Source organism: Salmo salar, chromosome ssa03, assembly GCF_905237065.1.
Source record: "Salmo salar chromosome ssa03, Ssal_v3.1, whole genome shotgun sequence".
In the NCBI taxonomy this organism is placed as follows: domain Eukaryota; kingdom Metazoa; phylum Chordata; class Actinopteri; order Salmoniformes; family Salmonidae; genus Salmo; species Salmo salar.
Window position 1 is genome coordinate 2,430,736 of NC_059444.1, and position 25,676 is coordinate 2,456,411.

The 25,676-nt window shown below is 42.2% G+C and overlaps 1 protein-coding gene across 4 annotated transcripts in view; it reads right to left on the reverse strand.

Annotated features, from left to right (window-relative positions):
- LOC106596213 (macrophage mannose receptor 1) overlaps positions 1 to 25,402 on the reverse strand; it is a 56,963-nt gene extending 31,561 nt beyond the window's left edge. For 3 of the 4 annotated variants that reach the window (XM_045714387.1, XM_045714386.1, XM_045714385.1), the window contains exons 1-11: positions 25,279 to 25,401; positions 21,397 to 21,732; positions 20,711 to 20,884; positions 19,949 to 20,104; positions 19,135 to 19,248; positions 16,885 to 17,022; positions 15,978 to 16,154; positions 15,749 to 15,891; positions 12,965 to 13,078; positions 9,546 to 9,661; positions 8,346 to 8,494 (exon numbers count right to left, since the gene is read on the reverse strand). In XM_045714387.1, the coding sequence (XP_045570343.1) occupies positions 8,346 to 8,494; positions 9,546 to 9,661; positions 12,965 to 13,078; positions 15,749 to 15,891; positions 15,978 to 16,154; positions 16,885 to 17,022; positions 19,135 to 19,248; positions 19,949 to 20,104; positions 20,711 to 20,884; positions 21,397 to 21,732; positions 25,279 to 25,342 (1,681 nt within the window). In that variant the 5' untranslated portion in view covers positions 25,343 to 25,401. Of the gene's footprint in view, positions 1 to 8,345; positions 8,495 to 9,545; positions 9,662 to 12,964; positions 13,079 to 15,748; positions 15,892 to 15,977; positions 16,155 to 16,884; positions 17,023 to 19,134; positions 19,249 to 19,948; positions 20,105 to 20,710; positions 20,885 to 21,396; positions 21,733 to 25,278 lie in introns of all 4 variants that reach the window. The other variant, XM_045714388.1, reaches the window with a different exon arrangement.
- Between the last annotated feature and the right edge of the window lie 274 nt (positions 25,403 to 25,676).

Here is a 25,676-nt window from a genome sequence, read left to right on the forward strand (position 1 = left end):
TATAGAACTGTAGTGAGTCTCCTACTATAGAACTGTAGTCAGACTCCTAATTTAGAACTGTAGTATGAGACTCCTACTGTAGAACTGTAGTGAGACTCCTACTATAGAACTGTAGTGAGACTCCTACTATAGAACTGTAGTGAGACTGCTACTATATAACTGTAGTCAGACTCCTACTATAGAACTGTAGTCAGACTCCTACTATAGAACTGTAGTCAGACTCCTACTATAGAACTGTAGTGAGACTCCTACTATAGAACTGTAGTGAGACTCCTACTATAGAACTGTAGTGAGTCTCCTACTATAGAACTGTAGTGAGACTCCTAATTTAGAACTGTAGTATGAGACTCCTACTGTAGAACTGTAGTGAGACTCCTACTATAGAACTGTAGTCAGACTCCTACTATAGAACTGTAGTCAGACTCCTACTATAGAACTGTAGTCAGACTCCTACTATAGAACTGTAGTCAGACTCCTACTATAGAACTGTAGTCAGACTCCTACTATAGAACTGTAGTGAGACTCCTACTATAGAACTGTTGTAAGACTCCTACTATATAACTGTAGTCAGACTCCTACTATAGAACTGTAGTCATACTCCTACTATAGAACTGTAGTGAGACTCCTACTATAGAACTGTAGTGAGACTCCTACTATAGAACTGTAGTATGAGACTCCTACTATAGAACTGTAGTTGAGACTCCTACTATAGAACTGTAGTGAGACTCCTACTATAGAACTGTAGTGAGACTCCTACTATAGAACTATAGTGAGACTCCTACTATAGAACTGTAGTCAGACTCCTACTATAGAACTGTAGTCAGACTCCTACTATAGAACTGTAGTGAGACTCCTACTATAGAACTGTAGTATGAGACTCCTACTATAGAACTGTAGTGAGACTCCTACTATAGAACTGTATTCAGACTCCTACTATAGAACTGTAGTGAGACTCCTAGTATAGAACTGTAGTGAGACTCCTACTATAGAACTGTAGTCAGACTCCTACTATAGAACTGTAGTCAGACTCCTACTATAGAACTGTAGTCAGACTCCTACTATAGAACTGTAGTCAGACTCCTACTATAGAACTGTAGTCAGACTCCTACTATAGAACTGTAGTCAGACTCCTACTATAGAACTGTAGTCAGACTCATACTATAGAACTCTAGTGAGACTCCTACTATAGAACTGTAGCGAGACTCCTACTATAGAACTGTAGTCAGACTCCTACTATAGAACAGTAGTCAGACTCCCACTATAGAACTGTAGTCAGACTCCCACTATAGAACTGTAGTCAGACTCCCACTATAAAACTGTATTGAGACTCCTACTTTTGAAATGTAGTCAGACTCCTACTATATAACTGTAGTCAGACTCCTACTATAGAATTGTAGTTAGACTCCTACTATAGAACTGTAGTGAGACTCCTACTATAGAACTGTAGTGAGACTCCTACTATAGAACTGTAGTGAGACTCCTACTATAGAACTGTAGTGAGACTCCTACTATAGAACTGTAGTATGAGACTCCTACTATAGAACTGTAGTGAGACTCCTACTATAGAACTGTATTCAGACTCCTACTATAGAACTGTAGTCAGACTCCTACTATAGAACTGTAGTCAGACTCCTACTATAGAACTGTAGTCAGACTCCTACTATAGAACTGTAGTGAGACTCCTACTATAGAACTGTAGTGAGACTCCTACTATAGAACTGTAGTCAGACTCCTACTATAGAACTGTAGTCAGACTCCTACTATAGAACTGTAGTCAGACTCGTACTATAGAACTCTAGTGAGACTCCTACTATAGAACTGTAGCGAGACTCCTACTATAGAACTGTAGTCAGACTCCTACTATAGAACAGTAGTCAGACTCCTACTATAGAACTGTAGTCAGACTCCCACTATAGAACTGTAGTCAGACTCCCACTATAAAACTGTATTGAGACTCCTACTTTTGAAATGTAGTCAGACTCCTACTATATAACTGTAGTCAGACTCCTACTATAGAATTGTAGTTAGACTCCTACTATAGAACTGTAGTGAGACTCCTACTATAGAACTGTAGTGAGACTCCTACTATAGAACTGTAGTGAGACTCCTACTATAGAACTGTAGTGAGACTCCTACTATAGAACTGTAGTATAGAACTGTAATCAGACTCCTACTATAGGACTGTAGTGAGACTCCTAATTTAGAACTGTAGTATGAGACTCCTACTGTAGAACTGTAGTGAGACTCCTACTATAGAACTGTAGTGAGACTCCTACTATAGAACTGTAGTGAGACTGCTACTATAGAACTGTAGTCAGACTCCTACTATAGAACTGTAGTCAGACTCCTACTATAGAACTGTAGTCAGACTCCTACTATAGAACTGTAGTCAGACTCCTACTATAGAACTGTAGTGAGACTCCTACTATAGAACTGTTGTAAGACTCCTACTATATAACTGTAGTCAGACTCCTACTATAGAACTGTAGTCATACTCCTACTATAGAACTGTAGTGAGACTCCTACTATAGAACTGTAGTATGAGACTCCTACTATAGAACTGTAGTGAGACTCCTACTATAGAACTGTAGTGAGACTCCTACTATAGAACTGTAGTGAGACTCCTACTATAGAACTATAGTGAGACTCCTACTATAGAACTGTAGTCAGACTCCTACTATAGAACTGTAGTCAGACTCCTACTATAGAACTGTAGTGAGACTCCTACTATAGAACTGTAGTATGAGACTCCTACTATAGAACTGTAGTGAGACTCCTACTATAGAACTGTATTCAGACTCCTACTATAGAACTGTAGTCAGACTCCTACTATAGAACTGTAGTGAGACTCCTACTATAGAACTGTAGTCAGACTCCTACTATAGAACTGTAGTGAGACTCCTACTATAGAACTGTAGTGAGACTCCTACTATAGAACTGTAGTCAGACTCCTACTATAGAACTGTAGTCAGACTCCTACTATAGAACTGTAGTCAGACTCGTACTATAGAACTCTAGTGAGACTCCTACTATAGAACTGTACCGAGACTCCTACTATAGAACTGTAGCGAGACTCCTACTATAGAACTGTAGTCAGACTCCTACTATAGAACAGTAGTCAGACTCCTACTATAGAACTGTAGTCAGACTCCTACTATAGAACTGTAGTGAGACTCCTACTATAGAACTGTAGTGAGACTCCTACTATAGAACTGTAGTGAGACTCCTACTATAGAACTTTAGTGAGACTCCTACTATAGAACTGTAGTATAGAACTGTAATCAGACTCCTACTATAGAACTGTAGTCAGACTCCTACTACAGAACTGTAGTGAGACTCCTACTATAGGACTGTAGTGAGACTCCTAATTTAGAACTGTAGTATGAGACTCCTACTGTAGAACTGTAGTGACACTCCTACTATAGAACTGTAGTGAGACTCCTACTATAGAACTGTAGTGAGACTGCTACTATAGAACTGTAGTCAGACTCCTACTATACGACTGTAGTCAGACTCCTACTATAGAACTGTAGTCAGACTCCTACTATAGAACTGTAGTGAGACTCCTACTATAGAACTGTTGTAAGACTCCTACTATATAACTGTAGTCAGACTCCTACTATAGAACTGTAGTCATACTCCTACTATAGAACTGTAGTGAGACTCCTACTATAGAACTGTAGTGAGACTCCTACTATAGAACTGTAGTATGAGACTCCTACTATAGAACTGTAGTGAGACTCCTACTATAGAACTGTAGTGAGACTCCTACTATAGAACTGTAGTGAGACTCCTACTATAGAACTGTAGTCAGACTCCTACTATAGAACTGTAGTGAGACTCCTACTATAGAACTGTAGTGAGACTCCTACTATAGAACTGCAGTATGAGACTCCTACTATAGAACTGTAGTGAGACTCCTACTATAGAACTGTATTCAGACTCCTACTATAGAACTGTAGTCAGACTCCTACTATAGAACTGTAGTGAGACTCCTACTATAGAACTGTAGTGAGACTCCTACTATAGAACTGTAGTCAGACTCCTACTATAGAACTGTAGTCAGACTCCTACTATAGAACTGTAGTGAGACTCCTACTATAGAACTGTAGTGAGACTCCTACTATAGAACTGCAGTATGAGACTCCTACTATAGAACTGTAGTGAGACTCCTACTATAGAACTGTATTCAGACTCCTACTATAGAACTGTAGTCAGACTCCTACTATAGAACTGTAGTGAGACTCCTACTATAGAACTGTAGTGAGACTCCTACTATAGAACTGTAGTCAGACTCCTACTATAGAACTGTAGTCAGACTCCTACTATAGAACTGTAGTCAGACTCCTACTATAGAACTGTAGTCAGACTCCTACTATAGAACTGTAGTCAGACTCCTACTATAGAACTGTACCGAGACTCCTACTATAGAACTGTACCGAGACTCCTACTATAGAACTGTAGTGAGACTCCTACTATAGAACTGTAGTATGAGACTCCTACTATAGAACTGTAGTGAGACTCCTACTATGGAACTGTAGTATAGAACTGTAATCAGACTCCTACTATAGAACTGTAGTCAGACTCCTACTATAGAATTGTAGTGAGACTCCTACTATAGAACTGTAGTGAGACTCCTACTATAGAACTGTAGTGAGTCTCCTACTATAGAACTGTAGTGAGTCTCCTACTATAGAACTGTAGTGAGACTCCTACTATAGAACTGTAGTGAGACTCCTACTATAGAACTGTAGTGAGACTCCTAATTTAGAACTGTAGTATGAGACTCCTACTGTAGAACTGTAGTGAGACTCCTACTATAGAACTGTAGTGAGACTCCTACTATAGAACTGTAGTGAGACTGCTACTATAGAACTGTAGTCAGACTCCTACTATAGAACTGTAGTCAGACTCCTACTATAGAACTGTAGTCAGACTCCTACTATAGAACTGTAGTGAGACTCCTACTATATAACTGTAGTCAGACTCCTACTATAGAACTGTAGTCATACTCCTACTATAGAACTGTAGTGAGACTCCTACTATAGAACTGTAGTGAGACTCCTACTATAGAACTGTAGTATGAGACTCCTACTATAGAACTGTAGTGAGACTCCTACTATAGAACTGTAGTGAGACTCCTACTATAGAACTGTAGTGAGACTCCTACTATAGAACTGTAGTGAGACTCCTACTATAGAACTGTAGTGAGACTCCTACTATAGAACTGTAGTCAGACTCCTACTATAGAACTGTAGTCAGACTCCTACTATAGAACTGTAGTGAGACTCCTACTATAGAACTGTAGTATGAGACTCCTACTATAGAACTGTAGTGAGACTCCTACTATAGAACTGTATTCAGACTCCTACTATAGAACTGTAGTCAGAGTCCTACTATAGAACTGTAGTCAGACTCCTACTATAGAACTGTAGTCAGACTCCTACTATAGAACTGTAGTGAGACTCCTACTATAGAACTGTAGTGAGACTCCTACTATAGAACTGTAGTCAGACTCCTACTATAGAACTGTAGTCAGACTCCTACTATAGAACTGTAGTCAGACTCCTACTACAGAACTGTAGTGAGACTCCTACTACAGAACTGTAGTCATACTCCTACTACAGAACTGTAGTGAGACTCCTACTATAGAACTGTAGTGAGACTCCTACTATAGAACTGTAGTGAGACTCCTACTATAGAACTGTAGTGAGACTCCTACTATAGAACTGTAGTCAGACTCCTACTATAGAACTGTAGTCAGACTCCTACTATAGAACTGTAGTCAGACTCCTACTATAGAACTGTAGTCAGACTCGTACTATAGAACTGTACCGAGACTCCTACTATAGAACTGTACCGAGACTCCTACTATAGAACTGTAGTGAGACTCCTACTATAGAACTGTAGTCAGACTCCTACTATAGAACTGTAGTGAGACTCCTACTATAGAACTGTAGTATGAGACTCCTACTATAGAACTGTAGTGAGACTCCTACTATGGAACTGTAGTATAGAACTGTAATCAGACTCCTACTATAGAACTGTAGTCAGACTCCTACTATAGAACTGTAGTGAGACTCCTACTATAGAACTGTAGTATGAGACTCCTACTATAGAACTGTATTGAGACTCCTACTATGGAACTGTAGTATAGAACTGTAATCAGACTCCTACTATAGAACTGTAGTCAGACTCCTACTATAGAACTGTAGTCAGACTCCTACTATAGAATTGTAGTGAGACTCCTACTATAGAACTGTAGTGAGACTCCTACTATAGAACTGTAGTGAGTCTCCTACTATAGAACTGTAGTCAGACTCCTACTATAGAACTGTAGTGAGACTCCTAATTTAGAACTGTAGTATGAGACTCCTAATTTAGAACTGTAGTATGAGACTCCTACTGTAGAACTGTAGTGAGACTCCTACTATAGAACTGTAGTGAGACTCCTACTATAGAACTGTAGTGAGACTGCTACTATAGAACTGTAGTCAGACTCCTACTATAGAACTGTAGTGAGACTCCTACTATAGAACTGTTGTAAGACTCCTACTATATAACTGTTGTAAGACTCCTACTATATAACTGTAGTCAGACTCCTACTATAGAACTGTAGTCATACTCCTACTATAGAACTGTAGTGAGACTCCTACTATAGAACTGTAGTGAGACTCCTACTATAGAACTGTAGTATGAGACTCCTACTATAGAACTGTAGTGAGACTCCTACTATAGAACTGTAGTGAGACTCCTACTATAGAACTGTAGTCAGACTCCTACTATAGAACTGTAGTCAGACTCCTACTATAGAACTGTAGTCAGACTCCTACTATAGAACTGTAGTCAGACTCCTACTATAGAACTGTAGTATGAGACTCCTACTATAGAACTGTAGTATGAGACTCCTACTATAGAACTGTAGTATGAGACTCCTACTATAGAACTGTAGTGAGACTCCTACTATGGAACTGTAGTATAGAACTGTAATCAGACTCCTACTATAGAACTGTAGTCAGACTCCTACTATAGAACTGTAGTCAGACTCCTACTATAGAACTGTAGTCAGACTCCTACTACAGAACTGTAGTGAGACTCCTACTACAGAACTGTAGTGAGACTCCTACTATAGAACTGTAGTGAGACTCCTACTATAGAACTGTAGTCAGACTCCTACTATAGAACTGTAGTCAGACTCCTACTATAGAACTGTAGTCAGACTCGTACTATAGAACTCTAGTGAGACTCCTACTATAGAACTGTACCGAGACTCCTACTATAGAACTGTAGTGAGACTCCTACTATAGAACTGTAGTCAGACTCCTACTATAGAACTGTAGTGAGACTCCTACTATAGAACTGTAGTATGAGACTCCTACTATAGAACTGTAGTGAGACTCCTACTATGGAACTGTAGTATATAACTGTAATCAGACTCCTACTATAGAACTGTAGTCAGACTCCTACTATAGAACTGTAGTCAGACTCCTACTATAGAATTGTAGTGAGACTCCTACTATAGAACTGTAGTGAGACTCCTACTATAGAACTGTAGTGAGACTCCTACTATAGAACTGTATTCAGACTCCTACTATAGAACTGTAGTCAGAGTCCTACTATAGAACTGTAGTCAGAGTCCTACTATAGAACTGTAGTCAGACTCCTACTATAGAACTGTAGTCAGACTCCTACTATAGAACTGTAGTGAGACTCCTACTATAGAACTGTAGTGAGACTCCTACTATAGAACTGTAGTCAGACTCCTACTATAGAACTGTAGTCAGACTCCTACTATAGAACTGTAGTCAGACTCCTACTACAGAACTGTAGTGAGACTCCTACTACAGAACTGTAGTCATACTCCTACTACAGAACTGTAGTGAGACTCCTACTATAGAACTGCAGTCAGACTCCTATTATAGAACTGTAGTGAGATTCCTACTATTGAACTGTAGTGAGACTCCTACTATAGAACTGTAGTGAGACTCCTACTATAGAACTGTAGTGAGATTCCTACTATAGAACTGTAGTCAGGCTCCTACTCCTTCATAGACAGTGTACATCGTCTTGTATCTAAACATCACCATTCACCTTCTCCCCAAAGAATTACAACAGGTTTGATATTATATAAATATGCTACATTATCGTTATATAATATTGTAATGAAACAGATAGGGAGAGTGAGCTTATCCGCAGTGGTCGGTGAACCCTCAACTCTCTGGCCCTGCACTCCATCGAATCCCCCAAGAAAGCATGCTCCCTTGGGGGAGTTGATGAACATGCTTCTAAACGCATGGTCACTACAATATATAGTATTATTATATATCTCTATGGTTTTCCCTTACCTGGCATCTGTGTGTTCCAGTGGGTGTACCTGACCCTGTTGCTGTTCGTCCAGGTGAAGTCGTCGATGTGGTTCTGGTTGGAGAGTCCGATCCAGAAGTGTTGCTCTGGCCTGGACCCAACCAGGCTGATCAGGAAAGCATTATCCACCCTGGACACATTATTATTAAAACATTATCGTTATAACATTATCCACCCTGGACACATTATTATTAAAACATTATCATTATAACATTATCCACCCTGGACACATTGTTATTAAAACATTATCATTATAACATTACACACCCTGGACACGTTATTAATAAAACATTATCATTATAACATTATACACCCTGGACACATTACTATTAAAACATTATCATTATAACATTATCCACCTTGGTCACATTATTATGAAAACATTATCACTATAACATTATACACCCTAGACACAATATTATTAAAACATTATCATTATAACATTATCCACCCTGGACACATTATTAATAAAACATTATCACTATAACATTATCCACCCTGGACACAATCACATTATCATGGATCATTATCATCAATCATTATCATGGATCATTATCCACCCTGTACACATTATCATTATGACATTATTGAAACATTATGGTTAAAGGTATATTTTACTCAAAAACTATTTTTTAGCAGTTTGTCCTTTAGTCCACCCTAGACACGTTATTGTTAAAACATTATCATTATAACATTATCCACCTTGGGTGCATTATTATGAGACATTATCATTATAACATTATCCACCCTGGACACATTATCGTGGAACATTATCATGTCACGTGATCATGGATCATTATCATGGATCATAATCATGGATCATTATCCACCCTGGACACATTATCATTATGACATTATTGAAACATTATGGTTAAAGGTATATTTTACTCAAAAACTATATTTTAGCAGTTTGTCCTTTAGTCCACTGTTCCCCAAAAGGTTGTCAGCAGCCGAGGGTTCAAGATGGAGCACTTTCAGCATAGAGCAAAAACTGTGATGACATAACAGTGGACCCAATAAGAAAAAACTATGTGTTTGTTTTTGAGTAGAAAATTATTTTAAACATTATAATGGAACTTCGTCCATCCTGAACTCATTATCATTAGACAATGTATTATCTAGACAAATTCATCTAGTCCACATTACTGATATAGAGAAGTACATCCCGGTTTCTCTCTTACCTGCTAGAAACATCAGCCAGATATGACTCTGAGCTCTTGCATGTCTCTTTGGCCTCATCAAAGGTCTTGATCTCTGGTCCAACAAAGTAACAGTAGGAGCCGTGCCTGGTCCAATGCTTCAGAGAGACAAACAGGGTCAGAAACAGCTGTTAGACTGTTGAGCTGGTCTAGGTGTAAGGCTGGTTATGTATCACATCAACACCATTATCCCAGAAATCCTAGACCGACTCAAATTTGCATACCAGACCCAACAGATCCACAGATGACGCAATCTCTATTGCACTACACACTGCCCTTTACCACCTGGACAAAAGGAACACCTATGTGAGAAAACTGTTCATTGACTAGAGCTCAGCGTTCAACACCATAGTGCCCTCAAAGCTCATCACTAAGCTAAGGACCCTGGGACTAAACACCTCCCTCTGCAACTGGATCCTGGACTTCCTGACGGGCCGCCCGCAGGTGGTAAGGGTAGGTAACAACACATCCGCCACGCTGATCCTCAACACGGGGGCCCCTCAGGGGTGCATGCTCAATCCCCTCCTGTCATCCCTGTTCACTCATGACTGCAAGGGCAGGTACTACTCCAACATCCTCATTAAGTTTGCCGACGACACAACAGTGGTAGGCCTGATCACCGACAACGATGAGACAGCCTATAGGGAGGAGATCAGAGACCTGCCAGTATGGTGCCAGGACAACAACCTCTCCCTCAACGTGATCAAGACAAAGGAGATGATCATGGACTACAGGAAAAGGAGCGAGCACCACGCCCCCATTATCATTGACGGGGCTGTATGGAGCAGGTTGAGAGCTTCAAGTTCCTTGGTGTCCATATTACCAACAAACTATCACGGTCCAAGCACACCAAGACAGTCGTGAAGAGGGCATGACAATGCCTATTCCCCCTCAGGAGACTGAGAAAATTTGGTATGGATCCTCAGATCCTCAAAAAGTTCTACAGATGCACCATCGAGAGCATTCTGACTGGTTGCGTCACCGCCTGGTATGGCAGCTGCTCGGCCTTCGCAAGGCACTACAGAGGGTAGTGCGTACGGCCCAGTACATAACTGGAGCCAAGCTTCCTGCCATCCAGGACCTCTATACCAGGCGGTGTCAGAGGAAGGCCCTAAAAATAGCCAAAGACTCTAGCCACCCTAGTCATAGACTGTTCTCTCTGCTAACCAAATGCTACCCGGACTATTTGCTTTGACCTACCCCCACCACCCCACACCCCCCGCTTTCCCCCATTTTTACGCTGCTGCTTCTCTCTGTTTATTATCTATGCATAGTCCCTTAACCTCAACCTACTGTACATATTCCCTCAATTACCTCGACTAACCTGTACCCTCACACATTGACTCTGTACCAGTACCCCCTGTATATAGCCTCATTATTAACCTGTCTGAGCTAGGGGGCAGTATTTTCACGGCCGGATAAAAAATGTACCCAATTTAAACTGGTTACTACTCTTTCCCAGAAACGAGAATATGCATATAATTAGTAGATTTGGATAGAAAACACTCTAAAGTTTCTAAAACTGTTTGAATGGTGTCTTTGAGTATAACAGAACTCATATGGCAGGCAAAAAGCTGAGAAGATTCCATGCTGGAAGTGGGCTGTCTGACAATTTGTAGTCCTTCTGTTGCATCTCTATCAATATTTACAGCATTTGTGCTGTTACGTGACCCTTTCTAAGGCTTCCATTGGCTCTCTAAAGCATTCAAAAAGCAGAATTTCGCGTCTCCTGTCTCTGGGCAAAGTACAGCAGCAGAGTTTGTAAGTGGTCTGCCTGGGGACAGTAAGACTGGAGATGCGCGTTCACGAGACCTCACCATTTTTTTCTTTCACTCTTTGAATGAATACAACGTTGTCCGGGTTGGAATATTATCGCTATTTTACGAGAAAAATTGCATAAAAATTGATTTTAAACAGAGTTTGACATGCTTCTAAGTACGGTAAAGGAATATTTAGAATTTTTTTGTCACGAAATGCGCTCGCGCGTTACCCTTCGGATAGTGACCTGAACGCACGAACAAAACGGAGGTATTTGGACATAACTATGGATTATTTGGAACCAAAACAACATTTGTTGTTGAAGTAGAAGTCCTGGGAGTGCATTCTGACGAAGAACAGCAAAGGTAATCCAATTTCTCTAATAGTAATTCTGAGTTTAGGTTGCCCCAAACTTGGTGGGTGTCAAATTAGCTAGCCGTGATGGCCGAGCTATGTACTCAGAATATTGCAAAATGTGCTTTCGCCGAAAAGCTATTTTAAAATCTGACATAGTGTTTGTATAAAGGAGTTCTGAATCTATAATTGTTATGTATTTTGTCAACGTTTATCATGAGTAATTTAGTAAATTCACCGGAAGTTTTCGGCTGGTATGCTAGTTCTGAACATCACATGCTAATGTAAAAAGCTAGTTTTTGATATAAATATGAACTTGATTGAACAAAACATGCATGTATTGTATAACATAATGTCCTAGGAGTGTCATCTGATGAAGATCATCAAAGGTTAGTGCTGCATTTAGCTGTGGTTTGGGTTTTTGTGACATATATGCTTGCTTTGAAAATGGCTGTGTGATTATTTGTGTCTATGTACTCTCCCACCTAGCCCAGAGAGGTTAACTGGTGCCTCCGCACCTTGACTCTGTACCAGTACCCCCTGTATATAGCCTCATTAACGTTATTTTATTGTTGCTCATAAATATATATATATATATATTTTTCATTTTTGGTTTAAAAAATGTATTTGTATTTATTTTTTTATTGTTTACTTCAGTTTATTTAGTAAATACTTAACACTTCTTTTTTCTTAAAACTGCATTGTTGGTTAATCATTTTATTGTCTACTCCTGTTGTATTCAGTGCACGTGACAAATAACATTTGATTTGATTCGATTTTTGATGTAAATGTTGATTATGTATCTACCTGCCCAGGGTCTACAGTTGACAACTAGCTAGCTGACTAAATCTGGCACATTTACAGAATGGTTTTTTTTCTACTTTATTCAGACACTTGGAAACAGAAGTGGAGAAGTGGGAGTGACATCAGGAAGGCTTGAATCGAGGCTTGAACCTCAGTCTCCGGTGCGGAGAGCCATATATGTGGCTGTTCCTGAGAACATCAGCGCTATAGAACATGACCTCTGCTCTCCCTGGCTGAACTCTGCTCCCCCTGGCTGAACTCTGCTCCCCCTGGCTGAACTCTGCTCCCCCTGGCTGAACTCTGCTCCCCCTGGCTGAACTCTGCTCCCCCTGGCTGAACTCTGCTCCCCCTGGCTGAACTCTGCTCCCCCTGGCTGAACTCTGCTCCCCCTGGCTGAACTCTGCTCCCCCTGGCTGAACTCTGCTCCCCCTGGCTGAACTCTGCTCCCCCTGGCTGAACTCTACTCCCCCTGGCTGTCCACTCACCGGTTTGCAGCCTGGGTAAGTGTCCACCTGGTCCCCTGAGGGTTTGGAGGTAGATTTCTTCATACAGATGAAACCATGCTGGTTCTCACACACCTGGGTAGCCCACCTGCCCTGCTGCAAGACAGACACAGTCACACAGGACACCGTCAAGGAGGGAGAGGTTGGTGTGGTTGTGAATGGGTGGTTTGGGTTAGGGTTAGGGAGTGTTAGGGTTAGGGAGTGTTAGGGTTAGGGTCAGGGTTAGGGGGTGTTAGGGCCAGGGTTAGGGGGTGTTAGGGCCAGGGTTAGGGAGTGTTAGGGTTAGTGAGTGTTAGGGTTAGGGGTGTTAGGGCCAGGGATAGGGGGTGTTAGGGTTACGGAGTGTTAGGGTTAGGGGGTGTTAGGGTTAGGGAGTGTTAGGGTTAGGGAGTGTTAGGGTTAGGGGTGTTAGGGCCAGGGTTAGGGGGTGTTAGGGTTAGGGAGTGTTAGGGTTAGGGGGTGTTAGGGTTAGGGGGTGTTAGGGAGTGTTAGGGCCAGGGTTAGGGAGTGTTAGGGCCAGGGTTAGGGGGTGTTAGGGCCAGGGTTAGGGAGTGTTAGGGTTAGGGGGTGTTAGGGTTAGGGAGTGTTAGGGTTAGGGAGTGTTAGGGTTACGGAGTGTTAGGGTTAGGGAGTGTTAGGGTTAGGGAGTGTTAGGGTTAGGGGTTGATAGGGCCAGGGTTAGGGGGTGTTAGGGTTAGGGAGTGTTAGGGTTAGGGGGTGTTAGGTTTAGGGCCAGGGTTAGGGAGTGTTAGGGTGAGCGGGTGTTAGGGCCAGTGTTAGGGAGTGTTAGGGTTAGGGGGTGTTAGGGTTAGGGAGTGTTAGGGTTAGGGGGTGTTAGGGTTAGGGAGTGTTAGGGTTAGGGGCAGGGTTGGGGAGTGTTAGGGTTAGGGAGTGTTAGGGTTAGGGAGTGTTAGGGTTAGGGTCAGGGTTGGGGAGTGTTAGGGTTAGGGAGTGTTAGGGTTAGGGAGTGTTAGGGTTAGGGGGTGTTAGGGTTAGGGGGTGTTAGGGTTAGGGGGTGTTAGGGTTAGGGGGTGTTAGGGTTAGGGGGTGTTAGGGTTAGGGGGTGTTAGGGTTAGGGGGGTGTTAGGGTTAGGGGAGTGTTAGGGTTAGGGGGGTGTTAGGGTTAGGGGGTGTTAGGGTTAGGGGGTGTTAGGGTTAGGGGGTGTTAGGGTTAGGGGGTGTTAGGGTTAGGGGTGTTAGGGTTAGGGTCAGGATTAGGGGGTGGCAGGTAGCTTTGTGGTTAGAGCGTTGGGCCAGTAGGTTAGGTTGCTACATTTTACATTTTTTTCATCTAGCCTGTCTGGGCTAGGGGGCAGTATTTTCACGGCCGGATAAAAAATGTACCCAATTTAAACTGGTTACTACTCTTGCCCAGAAAAAAGAATATGCATATTATTAGTAGATTTGGATAGAAAACACTCTGAAGTTTTAAAAACTGTTTGAATGGTGTCTGTGAGTATAACAGAACTCATATGGCAGGCAAAAACCTGAGAATATTCCAAGTAGGAAGTGGCCTGTCTGAGAATTTGTAGTTCTTCTTTTGATTCTCTATCGAAACTACAGTATCTGTGGGGTTACGTAGCACTTTCTAAGGCTTCCATTGGCTCTCTAAAAACTTCAGAAAGCGGATTGAGGCGTCTCCTGTCTCTGGGCAGAGTATAGTTGCTCAGTTTCTCAGTGGTCTGCCTGGTGACAAAGAGATAGTATATGCGCATTCACGAGACCACACTGTTTTTCTTTTCCTCTTTGAATGAATACACTATTGTCCAGTTGGAATATTATCGCTATTTTATGAGAAAAATACCATACAAATGTATTTTAAACAGCGTTTGACATGCTTCTAAGTACGGTAATGGAACATTCAGAATTTTTTTGTCTCGAAATGCGCTCGCGCGTTACCCTTTGGATAGTGACCTGAATGCACAAACAAAACAAAGGTTTTTGGACATAACTATGGATTATTTGGAACAAAAACAACATTTATTGTGGAAGTAGCAGTCCTGGGAGTGCATTCTGACGAAGATCAGCAAAGATAATACAATTTTTCGAATACTAATTCTGAGTTTAGTGTGCCCTGAACTTGGCGGGTGTCTGAATAGCTCACCGTGATGGCTGAGCTATGTACTCAGAATATTGCAAAATGTGCTTTCGCCAAAAAGCTATTTTAAAATCTGACATAGCAATTGCATAAAGGAGTTCTGTATCTATAATTCTTAAAATAATTGTTGTGTATTTTGTCAACGTTTATGATGAGTAATTTAGTTAATTCACCGGAAGTTTTTGGTGGGAATACATTTTCTGAACATCACACGCCAATGTAAAAAGCTGTTTTTTTATATAAATATGAACTTCATTGAACAAAACATGCATGTATTGTATAACATAATGTCCTAGGAGTGTCATCTGATGAAGATCATCAAAGGTTAGTGCTGCATTTAGCTGTGGTTTGGGTTTTTGTGACATATATGCTTGCTTGGAAAATGGCTGTGTGATAATTTTTTGGCTTTGTACTCTCCTAACATAATCTAATGTTTTGCTTTCGCTGTAAAGCCTTTTTGAAATCGGACAATGTGGTTAGATTAACGAGAGTCTTATCTTTAAAATTGTGTAAAATAGTCGTATGTTTGAAAAATTGTAATTATTGCATTTTGGAGTTGTTAGGGTTAGGGGCAAGGTTAGGGGGTGTAAGGGTTAGGGGGTGTTAGGGCCAGGGTTAGGGCTTGTAAGGGTTAGCGGCAGTGTGGAGGGGGGGTGATGGTACCATACCTCTCCCCTGACCAGGACACAGTTGCCCCCCATTGGCATGGCTTCCTCCCACCTGGTGAAGGTGACAGCAGATTGGTCGCTCCAGTCAAACAGTAGTGACGTCTTGACATCGTTCATCCCGATCCACAGCTCGTCAGCAGCCGCTGGGACAGAGGAAGAGAGGTGGGAGAGTTGGAGTTAGCCTTTTCACTGACTGTCTAACGTGTGAGCGTATCTGTGTTTCACTGACCATATCCCAGCTGTGACATCACAAAGCTGTGCTGCTCAATGTTGTGGATGCTGGCCAGGTCGCCTCCGTCCTTCCGACATTCCGTCTGAGCCTCTGTCCAGGTCTTCTTAGTACGCTGGAGGAGGAAGCACCTGGCAGCGTAGGGAATCCACGGACTGGAGCAGAAACCTGTCTCTTCTGTTTATCACCAACACAGGGAAACACATTGTAGAAATACAAGAAATACACCGCCCATAATAAACAAAATAATACAAAAATGAACTGGACTAAAAAGGACTGAAAGTAATTAAAACAAACTGTACAAGATTGAAATGGACTAGACTAGACTGGACTAAAATGGACTGAACATAATTAAAACAAACTGTACAAGATTGAAGTGGACTAGACTGGATTAAATTGAGCAGAGTAGAACGGCGTGTTGGATCTGGGTAAACAGGGGTTATAGGGAGGTCTTTCTGACAGAACTACCTGGGTGAATGGGCGTGAAGGTGGGTCTTTCTGACAGAACTACCTGGGTGGACAGGGGTTATAGGTGGGTCTTTCTGACAGACCTACCTGGGTGGACAGGGGTTATAGGGAGGTCTTTCTGACAGACCTACCTGGGTGGACAGGGGTTATAGGGAGGTCTTTCTGACAGACCTACCTGGGTGGACAGGGGTTATAGGGAGGTCTTTCTGACAGACCTACCTGGGTGAATGGGGGGTTAAGGTGGGTCTTTCTGACACACCTACCTGGGTGAATGGGGGTTATAGGGAGGTCTTTCTGACAGACCTACCTGGGTGAATGGGGGGTGTAGGTTGGTCTTCCTGACAGACCTACCTGGGTGAACGGGGGTTATAGCGAGGTCTTTCTGACAGACCTACCTGGGTGAATGGGGGTTATAGGGAGGTCTTTCTGACAGACTTACCTGGGTGAATGGGGGGTGAAGGTGGGTCTTTCTGACAGATGTAGCCATGTTTCTTGGAGCACAGGGAGCTCTGCCAGTAGGACTGCTGAGCTGGGTCAACCAGTCCACACATCTGACCAGGATCAGAGAGAGGGTGACCTACAGACAAACAACAACAACAGCTATGTCACTACACCTGAAGACTAACAGCTATGTCACTACATCTGGAGACTAACAGCTATGTCACTACATCTGGAGACTAACAACTATGTCACTACATCTGGAGACTAACAGCTATGTCACTACATCTGAAGACTAACAGCTATGTCACTACATCTGGAGACTAACAGCTATGTCACTACACCTGAAGACTAACAACAGCTATGTCACTACACCTGGAGACTAACAACAGCTATGTCACTACACCTGAAGACTAACAGCTATGTCACTACATCTGGAGACTAACAACAGCTATGTCACTACACCTGAAGACTAACAGCTATGTCACTACATCTGAAGACTAACAGCTATGTCACTACATCTGGAGACTAACAGCTATGTCACTACACCTGGAGACTAACAGCTATGTCACTACATCTGAAGACTAACAGCTATGTCACGACATCTGAAGACTAACAACAGCTATGTCACTACATCTGAAGACTAACAACAGCTATGTCACTACACCTGAAGACTAACAGCTATGTCACTACATCTGAAGACTAACAACAGCTATGTCACTACATCTGAAGACTAACAGCTATGTCACTACATCTGGAGACTAACAACTATGTCACTACATCTGAAGACTAACAGCTATGTCACTACATCTGAAGACTAACAGCTATGTCACTACATCTGAAGACTAACTGCTATGTCACTACATCTGAAGACTAACAACTATGTCACTACATCTGAAGACTAACAACAGCTATGTCACTACAACTGAAGACTAACAGCTATGTCACTACATCTGGAGACTAACAGCTATGTCACTACATCTGAAGACTAACAGTTATGTCACTACATCTGGAGACTAATAGCTATGTCACTACATCTGAAGACTAACAGCTATGTCACTACATCTGAAGACTAACAGCTATGTCACTACATCTGAAGACTAACAGCTATGTCACTACATCTGAAGACTAACAGCTATGTCACTACATCTGAAGACTAACAGCTATGTCACTACATCTGAAGACTAACAGCTATGTCACTACATCTGAAGACTAACAGCTATGTCACTACATCTGAAGACTAACAGCAACAGAAATAGTAACACTATCAAATGTTTAATGTTCTCACCAGAGTCCCATCTAAAATGCCAAAGGGTTCACCTGGTCCCCTATATAGAGTAACTGACCCTGGTCATTTTCCCCTATATAGAGTAACTGACCCTGGTCCCCTATATAGTGTAACTGACCCTGGTCCCCTATATAGAGTAACTGACCCTGGTCCCCTATATAGTGTAACTGACCCTGGTCCCCTATATAGAGTAACTGACCCTGGTCCCCTATATAGAGTAACTGACCCTGGTCCCCTATATAGAGTAACTGACCCTGGTCCCCTATATAGTGTAACTGACCCTGGTCCCCTATATAGAGTAACTGACCCTGGTCCTTTTCCCCTATATAGAGTAACTGACCCTGGTCCCCTATATAGAGTAACTGACCCTGGTCCCCTATATAGAGTAACTGACCCTGGTCCTTTTCCCCTATATAGAGTAACTGACCCTGGTCCCCTATATAGAGTAACTGACCCTGGTCCCCTATATAGTGTAACTGACCCTGGTCCTTTTCCCCTATATAGTGTAACTGAACCTGGTCCCCTATACAGAGTAACTGACCCTGGTCCCCTATATAGAGTAACTGACCCTGGTCCCCTATATAGAGTAACTGACCCTGGTCCTTTTCCCCTATATAGTGTAACTGACCCTGGTCCCCTATATAGAGTAACTGACCCTGGTCCCCTATATAGTGTAACTGACCCTGGTCCCCTATATAGAGTAACTGACCCTGGTCCCCTATATAGAGTAACTGACCCTGGTCCCCTATATAGAGTAACTGACCCTGGACCCCTATATAGAGTATCTGACCCTGGTCCCCTATATAGAGTAACTGACCCTGGTCCTTTTCCCCTATACAGTGTAACTGACCCTGGTCCCCTATATAGAGTAACTGACCCTGGTCCTTTTCCCCTATATAGAGTGACTGACCCTGGTCCAAAGTAGTGCAGCATGAAGGGCATAGTGTGAAGGTGAGGACTCACCAGAGTCCCAGCGGAAGTAGCGTAGAGGCTTCCCACTGATCCACTGCCACCCACTGTCCTCTTCCAGAGCATTCAGCCCCGTCCACAGTGGAGCACCCTGTCTACCATACAGGCCTGTGTGTGTGTGTGTGTGTGTGTGTGTGTGTGTGTGTGTGTGTGTGTGTGTGTGTGTGTGTGTGTGTGTGTGTGTGTGTGTGCATAAGAGAAGGAGATAAAGTTGCATATGACATAAATAGTCCATGTACACAAATAGTACACAAATAAACACACTAGTACATGAACAGTACACAAATAAACACACTAGTACATGAACAGTACACTAATACACACACTAGTACATGAACAGTACACAAACACACTGGTACATGAACAGTACACTAATAAACACACTAGTACATGAACAGTACACAAACACACTGGTACATGAACAGTACACAAATAAACACACTGGTACATGAACAGTACACAAATAAACGCACTGGTACATGAACAGTACACAAATAAACACACTAGTACATGAACAGTACACAAATAAACACACTAGTACATAAACAGTACACAAATAAACACACTAGTACATGAACAGTACACTAATACACACACTAGTACATGAACAGTACACAAACACACTGGTACATGAACAGTACACTAATAAACACACTAGTACATGAACAGTACACTAATAAACACACTGGTACATGAACAGTACACTAATAAACACACTGGTACATGAACAGTACACAAATACACACACTGCTTGAGTTTGACACGCCTGATGCGTGTGAATGTGAGCGTGGCCACCGGGTGGCGCTACCTGCTACGAAGGTCTGCTCGTGGGGTTCGGTGATTGAGGCCAAGTCTGCTCCCTGCTGTTGGCAGCTGGTCCGAGCCTGGTGCCAGGTCAGGGCAGAGTGGAGGTTCACCTGGTAGAATGTACCTGTGACCGGGTTCTTATGCCAATGCTCCATAGCTGCAGAGGGATGGGGGGGAGAGATGTACAGATTCAGTGAGCATAGTCTTGTTATTGAGAAAGGTTGCCGTAGGCAGACCTGGCTTTTCAAGAGAAGACAGGCTATTGGCACACTGCCCACAAAATGAGGTGGAAGCTGAGCTGCACTTCCTAACCTCCTGCCAAATGTATGACCATATTAGAGACACATATTTCCCTCAGATTACACAGATCCACAAAGAATATCTATTGGGTGAAATAGATTTGTGACCTGTTGCCACAAGAAAAGGGCAACCAGTGAAGAACAAACACCATTGTAAATATTTTCCCTTTTCTACTTTAACTATTTGCACATCGTTACGACACTATATATAGACATAATATGACATTTGAAATGTCTTTATTATTTTGGAACTTGTGTGAGTGTAATATTTACTGTTCACTTTTTATCCATTTCACTTCCCTTGGCAACGTTAACATATGTTTATCAAGCCAATAAAGCCATTGAATTGAAGAGAGAGAGAGAGAGAGAGAGCGAGAGAGCGAGAGAGAGAGAGAGAGAGAGAGAGAGATGCATCTAACAACTGTGTAGATTGACACAGAGTAAGTAACAGATGTAATACTCACATTTGGATGGACAAATGCCCCACAATTCATTGTCTTGGTAGTTTGTTTCAATGGCACACCAAAGCCGTCTATCAGAGGAGTCTATCGAGGTGCAGTCTCCATACCATTGGTCTTTGTACCGGAAAGGAAACTGACAGGGACGGCCAAACGCGTTTCCTTCGATGGTAAAGAGCTCTGAAAAGGGGATAGTGGTTACTGTGGGTACTGTATGTAGCTCAGTGTGACGTGGGACCCCAAGGATTTTACTATATTAGTGTGTCTGCCATCTTGCCTCCCTGTGTGACCTTGTTGGGGAACACGGCCTTCTATACTAACACTCTTACGGGAATCTGGCTGTGAGTGTGTCCCTGTGTTACTGTACGTTGTGGATTCACAGGGAAAAATGACGTTTCTTTTCAATAAAATGTACTGTCTGATGTAGTTATATGTAACCTGTAAAATATACTGTCTGATGTAGTTATATGTAACCTGTAAAATATACTGTCTGATGTAGTTATATGTAACCTGTAAAGTATAAAATGTACTGTCTGATGTAGTTATATGTAACCTGTAAAGTATAAAATATACTGTCTGATGTAGTTATATGTAACCTGCTTCTTTTGAAGTGTGTTGAGACTTGGTCCATTTTGTCCAAAATCCATTTTACAATCCTAAACAATGAGAACCTTGTGTTTGTAATCCCGTACCTCTGTGGGTCCTTGAGCAGGGGCCGTCCGTTGTACCAGAGATGATCCAGCGACTCCGAGGCCCAGTGTCTCTGGACAGCACCAGATCATTGTTGTCGTTGACGTGGAGGTACAGAGTCTGTCCTTTCAGCGTGAGCAGTGTGTTGTTACTACACTCCCACTGCTGAAGGTGGCTGTTCTCATCACAGTCAGAATTCACCAGGGTACTACCCTCTGTCTTCCCAGAAACCCCAGCACACTTCCTAATGTTGGTGTAGTAGAGACGTCCCTCTGACACCCAGCGTGCCAGCTCCTGTCTAACGCCACTTGCTGCATTGAAGAGATTGAAGGGACCGTCTACAAAGAAAAATTACAACAATCACTAACCAGCATTGAAGAGATTGAAGGGACCGTCTACAAACAAAAATTACAACAATCACTAACCAGCATTGACATAATAGGCAAACATTTGAACACTTTAATTGAACCCTCTTTCATGAGGACTTTTTAACAGTCGTAGGGCTACATAAAACTGTTATAGGGCTACATAACACTGTTATAGAGCTATATAACACTGTCATAGAGCTATATAACACTGTCATAGAGCTCCATAAAACTGTCATAGGGCGCCATAAAACTGTCATAGGGCGCCATAGCACTGTCATAGAGCTATATAACACTGTCATAGAGCTATATAACACTGTCATAGAGCTATATAAAACACTGTCATAGGGCTACATAACACTGTCATAGGGCTACATAACACTGCCATAGAGCTCTATAACACTGTCATAGAGCTACATCACACTGTTATAGTGCTATATAAAACACTTTCATAGGGCTATATAACACTGTTATAGAGCTATATAACACTGTCATAGGGCTACATAACACTGCCATAGGGCTACATAACACTGTCATAGGGCTACATAACACTGTCATAGGGCTACATAAATCCTATTAAGGCCAGGCACCACACCCTCATAGGATATTATTTTTCCTTAATCAATATCACAATCAACTTTTACCAGTTGAATGTAAACACAAATCTACTACTTTTAAGTATAAAGAAAATCTGCAGTATGCTATTAACATATGCAAATTAGGCATTCTCAATAAATATGTGCATATTTGCATATGGTGGAAATACATTTTTCTGGACACTGGATGAAGTCAGACTAAATATTTTGTTTTTTGTTTTGTTAAGACACTCCAGAACCGGACTTGTTCAGAGCAGATACTGAAAACCAACTTAAAAGATACCAAAAACAATTTAGTCCAATCAATGTTGGTAAAAATCATGTGGCAATTCCTTGAAACTGATTTCTCAGGGTGTGTGTGTGTGTGTGTGTGTGTGTGTGTGTGTGTGTGTGTGTGTGTGTGTGTGTGTGTGTGTGTGTGTGTGTGTGTACTTGCGCAACAATGAACAAGCTAAGTTAGCTAGCTAGTTAACATCAGCTTACGAGGTTCATCCAGGCTACGTATTGAACTTCCTCTCAGGCCAGTGGAACAACATAGTAAACTATGGTTAGATCAGACTCGCTGTTTCTATAGGTTCCTATTAGCTACACATAACGACACAGAGGGGCGCTGTTTCCCTCACTCAGATGTTGACACAGAGGGGTGCTGTTTCCCTTGCTAGGATGTTTTCCCTGGGAGATACATTCAGCCACTTGTGAATTGAGTGAAAATTATGAAAACACAGAGAGACTAAAGATAAAAATGATAAAATAACGTATTTTGTATTGGTAAATTATTTGGGGAAGCGTGGCTTCCCTTGGCAGCCATGAATACACGTCACTGCCCACACATACAATACAATTGTCTATAAGGTCCCTCAGTCTAGTAGTACATTTAAAGCACTGATTCAACCAGAGACCAGGGAGGTTTTCCAATGCCTCGCAAAGAAGGGCACCTATTGGTAGATGGGTAAAAAAAAAAGCAGACATTGAATGTCCCTTTGAGCATGGTGAAGTTGTTAATTACACTTTGGATGGTGTATCAATACACCCAGTCACTACAAAGATACAGGACTCCTTCCTAACTCAGTTGCCGGAGAGGAAGGAAACCACTCAGGGATTTCACCGTGAGCCGAATGGTGACTTGAAAACAGTTACAGAGTTTAATGGCTGTTATAGGAGAAAACTGAGGATGGATCAACAACATTGTAGTTACTCCACAATACTAACCTAAATGACAGAGTGAAAATAAGGAAGCCCGCAGAGAATAAAATATTTTAAAACATGCATCCTATTTGCAGGCACTAAAGTAATACTGCAAAATATGTGGCAAAGAAATAAATGTTTTCTGAATACAAAGCGTTATGTTTGGGGCGAATCCAACACAACACATCACTGAGTACCACTCTTCATATTTTGAACCATGGGGGTGGCTGCATCATGTTATGGGTATTTTAATTTAAAAAAATTATTTAACAAGGCAAGTCATTTAAGAACAGATTCTTATTTACAATGACGGCCTACCATGGCCAAACCAGTACACCGCCCTATGGGACTCCCAATTACGGCCTGGATTTGAACCAGGGACTGTAGTGATGCCTCTTGCACTAAGATCTAGTGCCTTAGACCGCTGCGCCACTCGGGAGCCCCTCGCTATGCTTGTAATCGTTAAGGACTTGGCAAAACTCAGAAACCTTTTGTCCAAAAATGATGCAGAAAAATGTATCCATGCTTTTGACATTTCTAGATTACTGGAATGCTCTACTTTCCGGCTACCGGGATAAAGTACTAAATAAACTTCAGTTAGTGCTAAACACGGCTGCTAGAATCTTGACTAGAACCCCCAAATTTGATCATATTACTCCAGTGCTAGCCTCTCTACACTGGCTTCCTGTTAAGGCAGATTTAAAGGTTTAACTGTTAACTTACAAAGCATTACATGGGCTTGCTCCTACCTATCTCTCCGATTTGGTCCTGCCGTATATACCTACACGTACACTACGGACACAAGACACAGGCCTCCTTACTGTCCCTAGAATTTCTAAGCAAACATCTGGAGGCAGAGTTTTCTCCATGTGAGACACAGACTCTGTCTTGACCTGTAAGTCTTAACTTTTTTTTGAAGACTCATCTCTTCAGTAGGTCCTATGACTGAGTGTAGTCTGGCCCAGGGATACGAAGGTGAACGGAAAGGCACTGGAGCGACGAACCGCCCTTGTCTCTGCCTGGCTGGTTCCCCTCTCTCCACTGGAATTATTTGCCTCTGACCCTATTACGGGGGCTGACTCACTGGCTTACTAGTGTTCTTCCATGCTGTCCCTAGGAGGGGTGCATCACTTGAGTGGGTTGAGTCACTGACTCCTTGCTGTCCCCAGTCCACCTGGTGCTGCTGCTGCTCCAATTTCAACTGTTCTGCCTGCGGCTATGGAACCTTGACGAGTTCACCGGATGTGCTACCTGTCCCAGACCTGCTGTTTTTGACTCCCTCTCTCTACCGCACCTGCTGTATCTAACTCTGAATCCTGAGGTGCTGACCTGTTGCACCCTCGACAACCACTGTGATTATTATTATTTCACCCTGCTGGTCGTCTATGAACGTTTGAACATCTTGGCCATGTACTGTTATAATCTCAACCTGGCACAGCCAGAAGAGGACTGGCCACCCCTCAGAGCCTGGTTCCTCTCTAGGTTTCTTCCTAGGTTCCTGCCTTTCTAGGGAGTTTTTCCTAGCCACCGTGCTTCTACATCTGCACTGCTTGCAGTTTGGGGTTTTAGGCTGGATTTCTGTATAGTACTTTGTGACATTGGCTGATTAAAAAGGGCTTTATAAATACATTTGATTGATGAACAACATTCCTGTTTCAGGTGTAACCTAATAACCAATGAGATGAACAACCTACCTGTTTCAGGTGTAAACTAATAACCAACGAGATAAACAACATACCTGTTTCAGGAGCCCCCAGGGTGGTTTGAATGAAGAGCATCAGTACAGTTATCATGATTGTCATGGTCCCAGTAGGGTTGTGCCTGACATACAGACCTCCTACAGCAGAGTGGAGTGTTCTGTACGACTGGGTCTGCTATTTATTAACCATCAAGTTCTCTGTCACATGACATCTTTTTTTCTTCTCTATCAATGGATGTTGTTCACTTTTCTGGTGAATGGGAGGTGCACTGACACCCTCGATCAGCCAACATGTACTCACTACGTCAGGGTTTACGATTCGCTGAAAACACTGTGGTGTTAAAAAAATATAAGTTCTGTGTATTTTAAGCGGACCACAAGTCATGAGACTATAGTCAATTTCTGGGCCCCGAATGGCATCCTATTCTGATATAGAA